Source organism: Aquarana catesbeiana, linkage group LG10 (assembly GCF_042186555.1).
Source record: "Aquarana catesbeiana isolate 2022-GZ linkage group LG10, ASM4218655v1, whole genome shotgun sequence".
NCBI classification, from domain to species: Eukaryota; Metazoa; Chordata; class Amphibia; order Anura; family Ranidae; genus Aquarana; species Aquarana catesbeiana.
Genome location: NC_133333.1, coordinates 53,598,868 through 53,616,243, shown reverse-complemented (window position 1 = coordinate 53,616,243; position 17,376 = coordinate 53,598,868). Strand labels below are relative to the sequence as shown.

General features: G+C 43.2%; 1 protein-coding gene across 1 annotated transcript in view; it reads right to left on the bottom strand.

The window, feature by feature from the left end:
• Positions 1 to 17,376, bottom strand: part of BCL2L12 (BCL2 like 12) — a 68,365-nt gene that overhangs the window by 25,794 nt on the left and 25,195 nt on the right. The window contains exons 4-5 of the mRNA XM_073602189.1: positions 12,937 to 13,086; positions 1,091 to 1,200 (exon numbers count right to left, since the gene is read on the bottom strand). Coding sequence (XP_073458290.1) covers positions 1,091 to 1,200; positions 12,937 to 13,086 — 260 coding nt within the window. The remainder of the gene's footprint in view (positions 1 to 1,090; positions 1,201 to 12,936; positions 13,087 to 17,376) is intronic.

Here is a 17,376-nt window from a genome sequence, read left to right as displayed (position 1 = left end):
ACTATTTAAATTGAATTTTTGCCTGGACTTGGGCTTTAAGAAGTTACAACTGTTTCAGAATGAAGGTTTTGCATAAAAGAATAAAAGCTGGTCATTGTAAGCACCCCTCCATGGTAAATGCTTTGTCTCAACCCTTTAGAAGAAGAAAACTATTGCAGCCATCACATCGAAGAACTAGAAAGCTGCAATATATAATTTATTTCTGGGTTTAATACCGCCTGAAAAAAATAAATAAATAAAAGCAAGCAGCTACAAATACTGCAGCTGCTGACTTTTAAAATAAGGACACTTACCTGTCCAGGGTGCCCGCGATGTCCTCACCCAAAGCCGACCCGTCCCTCGGCTCTGGGTAGAGGCGCCGGCATCTTAAGGGAATCAGGAAGTGAAGCCTTGGGGCTTCACAGCCTGGTTTCCCACTGCGCATTGCATGCGCGAGTCGAGCTGCGCGTTTAGTGGTCCCTGCTGTCTCCTGGGACCTCCGTGTCTCCCAGAAGACAGCGGGGGGGGGGGGGGGGGGGGTGGAGGAGGGGCCAGACATGGCGAAGATCGCCACGGATACTGCAGCGATCTTTCGCCAGAAGTGAGAGCAAATACCTGTATTAGACAGGTATCTGCTCCCCCCCTGAAAGGTGCCAAATGCAACGCCAGAGGTTTCATTTTTGGGTGGAACTCCGCTTTAAGTGGGGGGGGGGGATCTCCTAAATGGAAGACAGCACTAGAAGTCATTCTAAGCCTCACTCACTTCATCCAAAAGTAGAAATAAGGGTTTAGGATGAAAAGGCTCGCTTTTCCAGTAAAAGTAAGTTGTGCACCTCAGTCCTTTCAGTGAATTTTGCATCTCTAAATTTACATAGAATAGATTGAAAAATTATTCCCCATACAGAACTGAATCCCTGCTGTTAGAATACAATAGCTCAGCGGGAGAGATCTCCCCATCCACATTGAGTGTGTGGATGGGGGAATCAAGTCATTTTCTTTCATTCAACCTGCTGGCTGAACAAAACAAAAAAAAAAAAAAAAAAGTGACTCATGTATGGCCAGCTTTAAACAAATCTGTATTAAAAGGTGTGATCCCTGTATTTGCTCTTACCTTTTCATTGATTTCAACAGCCTGTTCCTGTAGCAAGGCCACCAATTTATGGATTACATCCTCTTTGTCTTCTGCATCTGCTTTGTCGGTGACTGTCACGTTATTGTTCTCTGAATTGTATAGATGAACAAATGACATATAGGTAAAGCAAACAATTATAGGAAAACCAACCAATAACGCTATTTCAAAAACAAAATGACATCTCTTTAAAGTTGATTTTTTGAGGCAGGCAATACTTATGCCAATATTTATGATCTCATTTACAAGATACTATTTTTTTATTTTACCATTATGCTGATCCTTTGGCTTTATTTTGGTTTTGTAGGAAGCTAATATCATGTGAAGGGTGTGTGTGTGTGTATATATACAGTTGCAATAAAAAGTATGTGAACCCTTTTGGAATGATATGGATTTCTGCACAAATTGGTCATAAAATGTGATCTGATCTTCATCTAAGTCACAACAATAGACAATCATAGTCAGCTTAAACTAATAACACACAAATAATTAAATGTTACCATGTTTTTATTGAACACACCATGTAAACATTCACAGTGCAGATGGAAAAAGTATGTGAACCAATACTAAGAGCTAATTGGAGTGAGGTGTCAGCCAACTGGAGTCCAATCAATGAGATGAGATTGGAGGTGTTGGTTACAGCTGCCCTGCCCTATAAAAAACACACACCGATTCTGGGTTTGCCTTTTCACAAGAAGCATTGCCTGATGTGAATGATGCCTTGCACAAAAGAGCTCTCAGAAGACCTACGATTAAGAATTGTTGACTTGCATAAAGCTGGAAAGGGTTATAAAAGTATCTCCAAAAGCCTTGCTGTTCATCAGTCCAAGGTAAGACAAATGGTCTATAAATGGAGAAGGTTCAGCACTGCTGCTACTCTCCCTAGGAGTGGGCGTCCTGTAAAGATGACTGCAAGAGCACAGCGCAGACTGCTCAACGAGGTGAAGAAGAAACCTAGAGTGTCAGCTAAAGACTTACAAAAGTCTCTGGCATATGCTAACATCCCTGTTAGCGAATCTACGATATGTAAAACATTAAACAAGAATGGATTTCATGGGAGGATACCACAGAGGAAGCCACTGCTGTCCAAAAAAAACATTGCTGCACGTTTACAGTTTGCACAAGAGCACCTGGATGTTCCACAGCAGTACTAGCAAAATATTCTGTGGACAGATGAAACCAAAGTTGAGTTGTTTGGAAGAAACACACAACACTATGTGTAGAGAAAAAGAGGCACAGCACACCAACATCAAAACCTCATCCCAACTGTGAAGAATGGTGGTGGGGGCATCATGGTTTGGGGCTGCTTTTCTGCGTGAGGGCCTGGACAGATTGCTATCATCGAAGGAAAAATGAATTCCCAAGTTTATCAAGACTTTTTGCAGGAGAACTTAAGGCCATCTGTCCACCAGCTGAAGCTCAACAGAAGATGGGTGTTGCAACAGGACAAACGACCCAAAGCATAGAAGTAAATCAACAACAGAATGGCTTAAACAGAAGAAAATACGCCTTCTGGAGTGGCCCAGTCAGAGTCCTGACCTCAAACCGATTGAAATGCTGTGGCATGACCTCAAGAAAGCGATTCACACCAGACATCCCAAGAATATTGCGGAACTGAAACAGTTCTGTAAAGAGGAATGGTCAAGAATTACTCCTGACCGTTGTGCACGTCTGATCTGCAACTACAGGAAACGTTTGGTTGAAGTTATTGCTGCCAAAGGAGGTTCAACCAGTTATTAAATCCAAGGGTTCACATACTTTTTCCACCTGCACTGTGAATGTTTACATGGTGTGTTCAATTAAAACACGATAACATTTAATTCTTTGTGTGTTATTAGTTTAAGCTGACTGTGATTGTCTATTGTTGTGACTTAGATGCACATTTTATGACCAATTTGTGCAGAAATACAGATCATTCCAAAAGGGTTCACATACTTTTTATTGCAAAATATTTTATTTTATATTATATATATATATATATATATATATATATATATATATATATATATATATATATATATATATATATACATACACACACATACATACACACACACACACCCCTTTTACTGCTAGATAAGCTTGGGAAAGAAAGAAAAAAATATATTTATTACAGGTACTTCTATAGTAGTGCCGTCAAAATATATATATATATATATACACCGAAAACTGACCGAAAATGACTTAAGAAATATTTTTTATACAGGAGATGGTCAGAGACTGGGGACATGGTACAGGAGATGGTCAGAGACTGGGGACATGGTACAGGAGATGGTCAGAGACTGGGGACATGGTACAGGAGATGGTCAGAGACTGGGGACATGGTACAGAAGATGGTGAGAGACTGGGGACATGGTACAGGAGATGGTACAGGAGATGGCCAGAGACTGCCGACATGGTACAGGAGATGGCCAGAGACTGCCGACATGGTACAGGAGATGGCCAGAGACTGCCGACATGGTACAGGAGATGGCCAGAGACTGCCGACATGGTACAGGAGATGGCCAGAGACTGCCGACATGGTACAGGAGATGGCCAGAGACTGCCGACATGGTACAGGAGATGGCCAGAGACTGCCGACATGGTACAGGAGATGGCCAGAGACTGCCGACATGGTACAGGAGATGGCCAGAGACTGCCGACATGGTACAGGAGATGGCCAGAGACTGCCGACATGGTACAGGAGATGGCCAGAGACTGCCGACATGGTACAGGAGATGGCCAGAGACTGCCGACATGGTACAGGAGATGGCCAGAGACTGCCGACATGGTACAGGAGATGGCCAGAGACTGCCGACATGGTACAGGAGATGGCCAGAGACTGCCGACATGGTACAGGAGATGGCCAGAGACTGCCGACATGGTACAGGAGATGGCCAGAGACTGCCGACATGGTACAGGAGATGGCCAGAGACTGCCGACATGGTACAGGAGATGGCCAGAGACTGCCGACATGGTACAGGAGATGGCCAGAGACTGCCGACATGGTACAGGAGATGGCCAGAGACTGCCGACATGGTACAGGAGATGGCAGAGACTGCCGACATGGTACAGGAGATGGCAGAGACTGCCGACATGGTACAGCAGATGGTCAGAGACTGCCGACATGGTACAGGAGATGGTCAAAGACTGCAGACATGGTAAAGGAGATGGTCAAAGACTGCAGTTCCTATGGACGTTAGCAGATAATGGACGATCGGCCCTCTCACCTGATCCAGCGAAACCCCCCAGGACAAACCAACCCCCTCCATTAGTACAGACCCCCCTCCATTAGTACAGACCCCCCCAGGACAAACCACCCCCCTTCCATTAGTAAAGACCCCCCTCAGGACAAACCACCCCCCTCCATTAGTACAGACCCCCCAGGACAAACCATCACCCCTCCATTAGTACAGACCCTCCAGGACAAAGCAAACCCCCCCCCCCAATTAGTACAGACCCCCCCAGGACAAACCAATCCCCCTCCATTAGTACAGACCCCCCCAGGACAAACCAACCCCCCTCCATTAGTACAGACCCCCCCAGGACAAACCAACCCCCCTCCATTAGTACAGACCCCCCCAGGACAGACCAATCCCCCTCCATTAGTTCAGCCCCCCTAAGACAAATTCCCGCCCCCTCCATTAGTACAGACCCCCCAGGACAAACCAATCCCCCTCCATTAGTACAGACCCCCCAGGACAGACCAATCCCCCTCCATTAGTACAGACCCCCCCGGACAGACCAATCCCCCTCCATTAGTACAGACCCCCCCCCCCAGGACAAACCAAGGAAGTGCTAACCACTTAGTCACTGTTAAAATGGAATTCCAGGGAGATGGCAATTATTCAAACTGTGCAGCCATGAAAAATTTATTTTTTCCATGCAGCTAAGGTAAGTACCCAAGTTTGGTTTGACATCAGTCCCCTGTAAAGCAGCACTCATATTGGGATGAGCTAGATTCAGCACTCGGAACAAATCAAGCTTTGCTTCAGTGCACATGTGCTGACAAAAGGAGAGGGTGGTCAATCAGTGTACTGCTGTTCCATCACTGTCTAATCAGCAAGCAGGTTGCTGTCACAGAGGAGGTCAAAGACCCGTATGCACAGTCTTACAGTAGTGTCTGAATCACAAGAATGACTTTAAATCCCTTGACATGTAAAAATATGTAAAATAATTCCCATATGCATTTGGCTTCTTTCCTGGAGTTCACAACTAGTTTATTGGCATAGCCTTTGTTACTACTTGCTCATTACACCAAGTAACAGACTTCCCCCTAGTTAACTTCAGAAAACAATAAAATGGTCTTATTTGTCTTGTTTCCAGAAGCCCTTAAAGAGAGAACTGAACACCTGCATGCAGTCTGTACAAGATACACTTACAGTCTACAAATCTCACAAGATCGTCACAGAAGCCGCTATGAGCGCACGCTGACAGTGGGGCTGCTATCCAGCGGCTTTCATTGGTGATCTTGTGATATTTTTCTCTACTAATGATGAAGTAGGGGCTGAGGAGGGGGGTTGGTGGCTGTGGGCAGCCTAAAAATCTAAGGATCACCCACCGTCCAGAAGTGACCTCAATGGGCGAGTTTGACAGGCAGTGTCCCCTGTCAAACTCTGAAAGTCAAGTTAAAATTTGCAGCGATTGTGATGCATGGAAGCAAGGCATGTGTACTACACCATTCAGCTGCAATTTTAGCAGATAGATATGAAGTCGGGTGGATAATCAGATGGCCTTGGCATAGGGATGAGGACGTGAGAACGCAACGTGCGGAGGGAGGGGCCTGACCAAATCGCCCATAGGATGCACGAGGGAGACCCGGGGGAAGCCTAGGTAAACCCTCTGAGTGAGAGGCAGCGGTGTTCTCACTAATGACGACCTAGCTCCCCCTAGGAACTCCACCGGCGATCCTGCAACCAGCCCGTGAGACAGACAGCCACCGGAATTCGTCAGCATGCGGGGGAACTGAGAAGCTGGGAGCTGGCCCCCCTCCCCCACCCCTACCTGCTCCCCCTATGTCTGCGGGCTACAACAGAGCGGTTAAAGATCACGGACCGGTGTCAGGGTATACAGATATCCGGCCGGACAAGTGGCAAGTGGAAGCCTGAGACGGGGTGGAATAGCAGTATTAAGGATTCCCCGAAGGCATAGGACATATGAGAGCCACAGTGGCCTGACGGATGAGAGCTTGATCTCGAATCAGCAGCAGGTGGAAAAGCTGGACAAAGTAGAGAAGCAGTAAGGTATTTTACAATTGAGCAAAAGTTGAACTGTGCTTTAAAGTAACTATAGCATGTGTGTATATATTGCAGTATATACCTACTAGGACTGGACTGAGGTTGTACACTCTGCCCCTAATTCACAGTAGCTAAGCTGGGCATACACTAGTAGAAATCTGCATATGCTTGCAAACCTACATATATCAACAGAGACTTAATTGCTCAGAGATGAACTGTGTTTAAATGGATGTGATGTTCAACTGCATATTTCGGTATATACCTACAAGGACTTGATGCTAATCCTGTAGTTGCCTACACTGTCTATATGCAGCAGTAAAGTTTGGTATATTCCAGTAGAAGCAAGCAGACATCTATAAACAGCAAAACCTGAACATATGTATATTCCTACAGATATGTAACTGCTTCTGTTATCTTTGGAACAGCTTCGGAATATGCCACACAGGCATTTGCAATTTTGAACGGGGCCAAAAGCTGAAATAGCGGAATACTTCTGAATAATCCTGCATAAATCTGCCATTTATCAAAAACCCATCTACAACACGTGTATAAATCCAGTACAGACTGGTAGAGGCCAGTATTCACCTGTGCAAAAAACTGGATATAGCAGGAAATATCTGCACAGACTAACAAATCCTTCTTTTTTTTCTTTTTTTTTTTTTTCTTCTTCCTCTCCTCTTTTTGTATGTCTCGGTTAGGACAGTAAAGGTTGGCAAGTAGGAGCATTAGAGGATCAACCATTATGATTAAAAAGCCTTGGTACCCCTCAGAAATTAGCGGACCAAAATAAATACCCCTCTATACAATTATTAATTGGTTGGTGGGTTTAACCTGTGGCGGCCTACTTAAGGTCACAGTTAGACACACGGACTTGACCCCCTATGGTGAAAATATAACTTGGACTTTTTTTTTTTTTTTTTTTTTGAGGGCTCTTGGAGCCTCCATGCAAATTGGTGGCTTTCTTGTAAATCCAGGGATACCTATCTAGGTGTGAGGTTTCCAGGTTTTCAACGATCTCCCAGAAGAAGAGAAAATAGATACTAAACTCTCGAAACTACAAACAAAAAAAATCAGTATGAAAGGTAGGACCAGGAAGGAAAGTGAGCCCAAAACCCCTAAGGAAAAAGCAAACACTAGTACGATCAAACAATATATGACCTAAGGGCCAAGTCCCCAGAGTACAAGACTGGAAGAACAACAACAGGCGAAACAAGATAAGAGAAAAGATCTTGCTAAAAAGAAAGGAGATACTCTGGACCTCTCGAGAGAAGATACTTGTATAGAGAGTGAGGTGGAAATAAGTAAAATAGAAGAACTGAATGTAGGTGCCCAGATGACAACAAAACTAGAAATGTCGGAGATGTTATTGAGACTAGAAAATTCAATTAAAGGGGAAATTACCGCATTACGAACAGACCTGGGGCAGCTGTTGGCTCGAGTGGAAGAGATAGAGGACAGGACAGATAATCAGGCCCAAGAACTCAGCAAATTAAAAGAGCAAGTGAGATTAACACAGATAAACCAGAGGAGAATCCTGTACAAACTGGAGGACCAGGAAAATCAAAATAGAAGACGAAATCTTAGAATCCGTGCCCTTCCAGAGGAAAATGGCGAACATCTGAGGAGAATTATGAACTCAATATTTAACCCGCTGCTGGACAAAGGACCAGAAAAGAGTATTAAGATTGATAGAATCCATCGGGTCAGAAATCCCAAAAATTCAGCAGCGGATCGTCCCAGAGACATTCTTGTGAGATTTCAGAAAGAAAAAGAAGAAATTTGGGGTAAAATGAGGGAAAGACCCCCTATAAAATATGAAGGGACGGAGCTTCAAATTTTTACAGATCTTGCACCTGAAACACTTGCTAGGCGACGACTCCTTAAACCACTATTAGAGCAAATGTGATTAGTGAACATCAAGTATAACTGGGGATTCCCGGCATGCCTGATAGGGCATAAAGACAGCAGATCCGCAAGATTAAGATTCCATGAAGATTTACAGGAGTTCTGCATTAGACTGGATCTACAAGTTCCAGTGATACCAGGATGGGCAGAGGAAGAAAATGTCATATAAAGATGGGCACTGAGTAACTTTCCGTAAATGCCTTAGGGGAAATAGAAAATATATAACAAAAAGGAAATAAAGCGGGTGGGGGGGGGGGGGGGGGGGGAGAGTCTGAGAATGGCAGCCTCGGGGTCACTAGTGTGCGTCCAGTCCTTACGCCCCACCGTGCCTGGAGTGGACGGAGGGGGGTGAGGGAGTAGGGGACAAGGTCAGAGTTCCACCTCTGAGGAAGGAAAGGGAAAAAAAGAAAGGAAAGAAAAAACCATTGGTGGAAATGAAGTTCAAATCCATCAATGGTTTAGAGGCCAGAGGGGGCCTGGGAAGGGTGGAGGAGGGAGGGGGAGGATCGGGAGGGGAGAGAGGGGGTAAGGGGGGGATGGAGTTGGGGGGAAGAGATACCTCTCAAAAATAGATACAGCAACCACTAGTAGGAAAACAAAATTAAATTTTTGACATACAATGTTCGCAGACTGAACACACCCACTAAGCGTCAAAAAATTTTGAGTGAATTAAAACGATACGGGGCAGAAGTTGTATTCCTGCAGGACTCAAATGTTAAATTATTTTCTAGAGACTTCCCGACATGGTACTATGCGGATTCATCAACAAAGAGAGCCAAGGGAGTGGCAATTGGATTAGCCGCAGGGGTTAGGTTTAAATTGGAGGAAAGTATGACTGACCCTGAAGGCAGATACCTCTTTTTGAGGGGATGCCTAGAAGAAATGGAATGTACATTGGCAGACATATATGTCCCCAATAAAATATATAAAAGAGGTAATGGAGTGGTTGATGGATTTTAACAAAGGTTACATAATAATGGCTGGAGACCTGAATTTTTGCTTGGATCCTGAAATTGATAGTACGGCCCGTGTACAGAGGATTAGAAATACATCATTAAAAATGATAAAACAGAAAATGTATCAACACCAGATACTAGATGTGTGGAGGATCATGCATCCTAAAACGCGAGATTATACTTTTTACTCCATTGTACACGGGACGTACACCAGAATAGATTATATAATGGTAGACCATAAAGCATTAGAGTGGGTAACTGATTCAAACATAGAAATGTCAACGCTGTCTGATCACTCTCCCGTAACTACGAAAATGACAATAACAGGAATACAAAGACCCCCCTATAATTGGAGATTAAATGAGGCATTATTACAAGATAAGAAAGATGCAGAAACAGTCCGAAAGGAGATAGAAAATTATTTCCAGATTAATGATACAAAAGAGATATCATATACCACTCTTTGGGAGGCCCATAAGGCCTACATTAGGGGCATACTTATCTCTATAGGGGCGGTAAAAAAAAAAAAAAAAAAAAAAAAGAGAGATCCAAAAATATGAAAAACATTAATAGATGAAATATACAGATTAGAACAAATACATAAAAATCTCAAAGGACAACATCAGGAGACATTTCACCTATTGATAATGAGGAGGGATGAGCTAAAAGATCTTATGAAACAGGAAACAAATAGGATATTTAGCAGAGTATTAAAAGACAGGTATCAATGGGGAAATAAGCCAAGTAAACATCTAGCTAAAATGTTAAAAAAAAAAAAAAAAAAAAAAATCAATAAATTATATAGAAAAGATTCAAAATAAACAGGGGGAATTGGTTTATAAGACAAAGGAGATAGCGGAGGTATTTAAAATATACTATGAGACATTGTATTCAGTAAACAAGGGACGGCAGGAAAAGAATAGAACAGGGAAAACAGATGAGTTCTTACAAAGAACAGGGCTCCCCCAAATATCCGAGAGTGACAGGGATATGTTAGATAAACCCATAACTGAAGAGGAAATCAAGAAAGCACAAGATTCTGCCCCGGGTAAAAGCCCTGGCCCAGACGGGTTTCCTACACTCTATTTAAAAAAGTTTGGGGATATTCTGGTCCCAAGGCTCTGCCAATACATGAATGGTCTGGGGGTTGAGTATGAAATGAGCAGAGAGGCCATGTCGGCATCAATAACAGTCATTTTGAAGGAGGGGAAAGACGGATCAATGTGTTCAAATTATCTTGGCAACAAGAATGAAGGATGTGATGAAGGATGTGATGAAAGATCTGGTCCATCCTGACCAGGTCCGTTTTGTCCCCGGGAGGGAGGGACAATGGAGTGAGAACATTGCTCCTCCTCCAAAAAATTAAAAACGGTGGGTCCCCAGGTCTATTCTTGTCGATAGATGCTGAAAAAGCATTCGACAGGGTAGACTGGGGAGTAATGATTAAAACACTGGAATCCATGGGATAGGGCCCAAAAATGATTCAGAGGATCAAAATATTATATAAAAAAACGACCGCAGCTATAAAAATCAATGGGGAGCTATCCCCCTCTTTCAAAATGAAAAATGGAACGAGACAGGGATGCCCCCTGTCTCCGTTACTTTTTGTATTGTCCCTTGAACCCCTCCTTGCAAGGATTCGATCCAATCCAGACATTGGAGGTATCCAGATTGGGAATGAGGAGCACAAAGTGGAGGCTTTCGCCGATGATTTATTGTTCTACATATCCAATCCGAGGATAACAATGCCAAACCTACTTAAAATATTAAAACAATATGGGGAAATATCAAACTTTAAAATCAATCTTAATAAATCTGAGATCTTAAGCATAAATGTAAAGAAATATGAAGAGCAGTGCCTGCAAAAAGTTTCCATGGAGGAAGGAGGGATTAAAATATTTAGGAATAAAGTTGGCGTCTTCTCTGAATAAAATATATAAAATAAATTATATTCCATTATTAGACGAAATAAAAAATGAAATAAAAAAATAACATCAAGACCCCTCTCCTGGATTGGGCGAATCAACATAGTGAAGATGGTTTTGCTGCCAAAGATCTTTTACAAATTTCAAATGTTGCCCATTACGTTACCGCCTCATTATTTTCAAGTTTTAAAAACTATGATAATGAGATTCATTTGGCAAAATAAAAAACCCAGAATTTAATTTGCCGTTCTTAGACAAGGGAAAAAACAAGGGGGATTAGCGGTACCTGATTTTAAAAAATATTACTATGCTGTGGTGCTGTCACGAGTGGTGGAATGGGCGAGGGAGAAAAGTGAAAAACAATGGGTTAGAATAGAAAATAATATGTGTGGAGCACGTTTGAACAGTATAATATGGAAACCCTCACAGTACAGGGTAATAGGAGATAACACACATGAAATAACATGGAATGCACTTATAATATGGGATTTGGTACACAAACAAGGCAAGTGGCGATATAACTCACCTTTAATTTTTTTGAAAGATAACGATTATTTTACACCAGGGAAAAGGAATATAGGGGGGAATTGGATAAAAAGAGATAATGCACAATTAAGAGATATAATTAAGAAAGGGAAAATAAAGACACTTTTTGAGTTACAACAAAACACAGATATAATGGCGATAAACGAATGGCGATACCTCCAGTTGAAGCATTTTGTCGAGAATTTGCCCCAACCAATAAGAACAGGGGAGAAATTAACATTATTAGAAAGGTTATGCATAGTTGGATCCGCAAAAAGGGATATTTCTAAGTTATACAAAATATTACTGGCAGATGGGGAACCGGAGATACCGCCATTCTTAAAAAAAAAAAAAAAAAAAAAATGGGGAAATGAGCTGGGGTCACTTGATTATAAAAACAGGATTGGGAAGATTTTGAATTTAACACATAGCTCTGCCATAGATATCAAAACGGCTGAAATTAACTATAAGGGCCTGACAAGGTGGTATGTAACACCAGATAAATTGAGCAAATATCAACCGGAGAAATCCCAGCAATGATGGAGAGGCTGTAAGGTCACGGGAACTATGGCCCACCTGTGATGGACCTGTCCCAAAATTAAAAACCATTGGAAAGAAATTCTACAACTGATTAAAGAAATTACGGGAAAAGAAGTATTAGAAGATCCGTGGACATGTATATTCCATGGAGTAGAGGGTTAAGAGAAGCAATATAAGGAATCACTACTACCCCATTTATTGAATGCAGCGAAAAGTCTTATACCAAAGAAATGGCAGGAGGAAGGAAGCCCAAAAATTCGGGACTGGGTTATTGCAGTTGATGTGACGCATAATATGGAGAGCTTAAGATTCAGTGGGGAGGAGGAAAGGGAGGGGAGGTCGGAAAAGTGGAAATGTTGGCAGGATTTTAAGAAGAAGTGGAGGTATGTCGAGGTTATGACCAATGGAGACTAAAGTGAATAAGCAGCAATAAAGGTATAGAAAATAGAATTCACAGAGATTAGAGGTGGGGGGGATGGGATGGGGAAGGGGGGATGGAATATAATGTATTGGCTTGAGGAACTGTGAAGAGCAGTTCGTTGTATAGTTTTTATATTGTGTAATATGTTTGTATAAAATAAATAATAGAAAAAAAAAAAGATATGGAGTCGGGTGGACAATAAAATACGGTCAACGGCCTTTTTTGCCACCCGTATGGACCTGTAGGTAACATACCAGTAGGAAGAAAAGGATATGCTGATACAGTATGGTGAAGCTAACTGTGCACATTAGAACAGGTCAGGGTAATTAAATCATCTTACCAGCACCAGCTGCAGGAGGGGCCCTTGGAACCTTTTCTGAATACCCGACAGGTTGTTGAGGTTCCAAAGGGCTCTTCACTTTCTTATGTTTTAACAATGTCTCCAGCTTCTTTGCAGCCAAAGAATAAATCTCAGAGTCTTCAAGTTTACCTGTGAAAGATGCGCAAAGATTCACTAAACCTTCTAATAAACTTTTGACATAAGCAGGAAATTCATCTGCCTCCTTTACTGTTCAAGCACTCTACCGAGGCAATGGAAGTCAGTTTTACAAGAAATACAAAATGTTTTACAGCGCACACATACAAGAATGACATTTCCTGCAGGGCTAGTTAAAAACACCTGATCATACTCAAAAAATACGGGGGTTTAACAAAAAAGTTTTACAAAAAAGAGAAGTGCGGGGTATGAAAAAAAAAAAAAAAAACACATTTATACTCACCTAGGTGGATCCGATCAATGCTACATCTGTCCCCTGCCACCTGTACACTGAGAGCTACGTGATCAAAAATTGCCAATCGATCAATTCTTAGTCTTCAGTGAGCAGAGAAAAAAGGAAAAGAAAGGCGCCTGTAAGTGCATTATGCAAAATTAAATAAAGTGCACAAAGGGTTAAAAGCACTTACAAGATTGTTGAGTGTTAAAAGACATGATAAAATCAGGAGTCGTCATCTGTGGCATGTGTCCCTCCTCAGCACGGTGGTAGAGAGCCGTGTAGAGCCGTCCAGCAGCTGTAAAGCCTTCTCATGTGTGTTGGAAAGAGGAGGCAGCAGGGAAGCCGGTATTCACTGCGGGACACACGAGGCTGATGGTGTCAGTGTAGAGAAGGGGGTGGTAACGCGTTTCAGAGCATGTGCGGCTCCTTCGTCAGACCTACGCCCATACTCCTTAAGCTGGATTATGAATGGTGAGGGGGAGGAGTGTGGGCAGATGTTGAATACACAATGATAAGGGAAGTGACAGATGTATTACGAGGACGGCCAAGACGACCGTGCACCCGCAAAATGGATCATTAACGTCAATGCTATATACAATGAAGTCCTGAAGGAATTTGACACAGGGGTACAGGGCACAGATGGCAGTGGTTAAATTAACAATAATAAATAAATATGCAAACGTAAGGTTGACATTGAATCAATATACATGTGTGTTACATGGTCGGCCGGGTGTCTATATGCATGTGTTACAAAGGAGGCTGGGCATTTGCACACATGCAAATAGGGTCGTAATTCTAATGTTGAGTTGACAATGAATAAATCTACTGCCGTGTTACAAGGGCGGCCAGGCGTTTATACACGTGTTACAGTATGTAGTGCATGTTGTGTGAATTGTACTGATTATGTCTGTAACAATGATAAAACAATGCTGAATATTACTTTACTATGAATAGGTGTGTTACAAGGGCGGCCAGGCGTCTATACACTAAAGACAGAGGAAAATAGTGGATGCTTATACAAGTTGTACGAATTGTGCAGATTATGCCTGTAGCAATAATCTCACGGTGAGAGGTATTACTCAACTGTGTACTAGTTTATAGAAGTGTTACAGGGGCGGCTGGGCGTCTATAAACTACAGAAGGGTAATAGGAGGTGGTGGATACTTATGCAAATAGTGCAGATTATGCCTGTAGCAATACTCTGACGATAATAGTTAATAATAGACTGTAAATAAGTATGCAAGTGTGTTACAGGGGCGGCCGGGCATTTACACACCCGCAAATAAGGTCACAAATCTACTATAAGGAATTAACTTGTAGGAATAGGTAATAAGATGTAATGGATACTCTACAAATAGTATTTGATTGTGACAGATATGTACATGTATAACAGGCAAACACCGTGACGTATGGATATGATAATAAGGAGGATACATTTAGTTGTTCATTTATCACTTATCCCTCCTCAGCTCCCAGGAGAGAGCGGAGACCACTTGGGACGTGCAGCGCGACTCGCGCATGCGCAGTAGGGAACCGGGAAGTGAAGCCGCAACACTTCACTTCCTGATTCCCTCACCTAGGATGGCGGCGGCAGCTGCCGAGAACCGAGCGGGTTCTCAGCGTCGCCTGCCGACATCGCTGGACCCTGGGACAGGTAAATGGCCATTTATTAAAAGTCAGCAGCTGCAGTATTTGTAGCTGCTGGCTTTTAATATTTTTTTTTTTAGATGATGTAGGTGGACCCCCGCTTTAACATTAGACTTACGACCCTATTTGCATGTGTGCAAACGCCCGGCCGCCTTTGTAACACATGCATATAGACACCTGGCCGACCATGTAACACACCTGTATATTGGTTCAATGTCAACCTTACATTTGTATATTTATTTATTATGGTTAATTTAACCACTGCCATCTGTGCCCTGTACCCCTGTGTCAAATTCCTTCAGGACTTTATTGTATAGAGCACTGACGTTAATGATCCATTTTGCGGGTGCACGGTCGTCTTGGCTGTCCTCATAATACATCTGTCACTTCCCTTATTATTGTGTATTCAGCATCTGCCCATACTCCTCCCCTTGCTCCTCCCCCTCACCATTCAGAAGCCAGCTTGAGGAGTATAGGCGTAGGTCTGACGAAGGAGCCGCACATGCTCTGAAACGTGTTACCACCCCCTTCTCTACACTGACACCATCAGCCTCGTGTGTCCTGCAGTGAATACCGGCTTCCCTGCTGCCTCCTCTTTCCAACACGCATGAGAAGGCTTTACAGGTGCTGGACGGCTCTACACGGCTCTCTACCACCGTGCTGAGGAGGGACACATGCCACAGATGACAACTCCTGATTTTATCATGTCTTTTAACACTCAACCATCTTGTAAGTGCTTTTCACCCTTTGTGCATTTTTTTAAATTTTGCATACTGCACTTACAGGCGCCTTTCTTTTCCTTTTTATATCTTCAGAGTTGCTTCTCCTCTAACTCAAGTGCTGCCAGAAGTGTCACCTCATCACTATCATCCCTCTGACCAGCTACCCACCTCCACCAGAGCTCCCTTATCTTCTCTCTGTTTCAGTGAGCAGAGAGCTGGTGGCTGTCAGTCACCGACTCTCTGGCCTGCCCCTGGAGCACCAGACTATGGAAGGGGGGGGGGCAGCTGGCTTAGTCTCCCAGCGGCTCACTAGTAGGCAGATCCAGGTGTTGTTCCAAGCATCCAGTTGGATCCCAACATTACAGTTGGGATCAATCCAGAGCCTTGACCAGCTAAGGGACTTTAGCCACAAAGTGCACTCATGTTATGCCCAGGAGAAGTAGGGCCAAGGGAGCTTTAGCCCTACTTCTCCTTTAATTTTACAGCAGCAGCTCAGTGTACTGGCTCTGCAAAAGACATATTTTACATCAGTATACTAGTAGATAGAATGCTGTGAAAGAGGAAGAAATAGGAAGTTTTTTTTCCCCCAAGTAATGAAGATTTAAAGCGGCAGTAAACTCCACTTTGTGATTTTACCTACAGGTAAGATTATAATAAAGCTGTGCATTCTAGAACATTATCGCAATATCTTGTAGGGGGATATTTATTTGTTTCTAAATGTTTACTACGGCTTTAAGTGAATTTTGGAGTGTTAATTGCCCAAAGTGTAGAATGATAACATTTTACTTTTTAAAAGAAAGGACCTATGGGTAAATCCTTTTACATGGCAGGCCTACAGGTTAAAGTGATATTAAAGTTAACTATTTTTCTAAAAGGAATAAAGCGGTTATACTTATTTGCTCTGTGCAATGATATTGCACAGGGCGCTCCCTTACCTCCTCTGACAGTACCCCACTGGCACTGTCCGCTACTCCTTCCTCCGGATGCCTCCTTAGTAAGCCGGGTGCTATAGGGGCACCCATGAGTGTACACGCTGCTGACCCAGGCTGTGTGTGTCCATAGACCAATACAGTGCCAGTTAGCCACGCCCTCCGTAACCTCCTCACAGGAAATTGTCTGACAACAGCAGGAGCCTGTGGCTTCCACTGCCTTCAGCGTTTCCTGTGAGACCAGGAAGTGAGAGCTGCGGTGCTACAGCTGGAACAGAGAAGAGTCAGGTAAGTGTTTAGGGATGGGTGGTAGAAGTTCACCCTAAAACTAAAATCTGTAAATCTACAGGCATCCACAATCTAAAGGGCCGTACACACGATCGGACTTTTTGACAACATGCAAGTTAGCTGTTTTGGAGCAACATCCGACCGTGTGCACGCTCCATCGGACAAACTTTTTCAGTTTCCATCTGACTTTTGTTGGCTGTGCGAACGGACAAACTTTCCGGCAACAAAAGTCCGATGGAGCAAAGTCTGATCGTGTGTACACAAAGCCATCGGATTTTTGTACAAACTACAGTACGCAGCCGCGAGAATGTTTCCAGCGCGATCAGATCGCGCTGGTTCTCGGCGGCAGGGTACTGTACATCTCGCGCAAGCTGCAATAGGAAAAACACATTTTCCTACTGCGGCGGGCACGAGAGGGAAT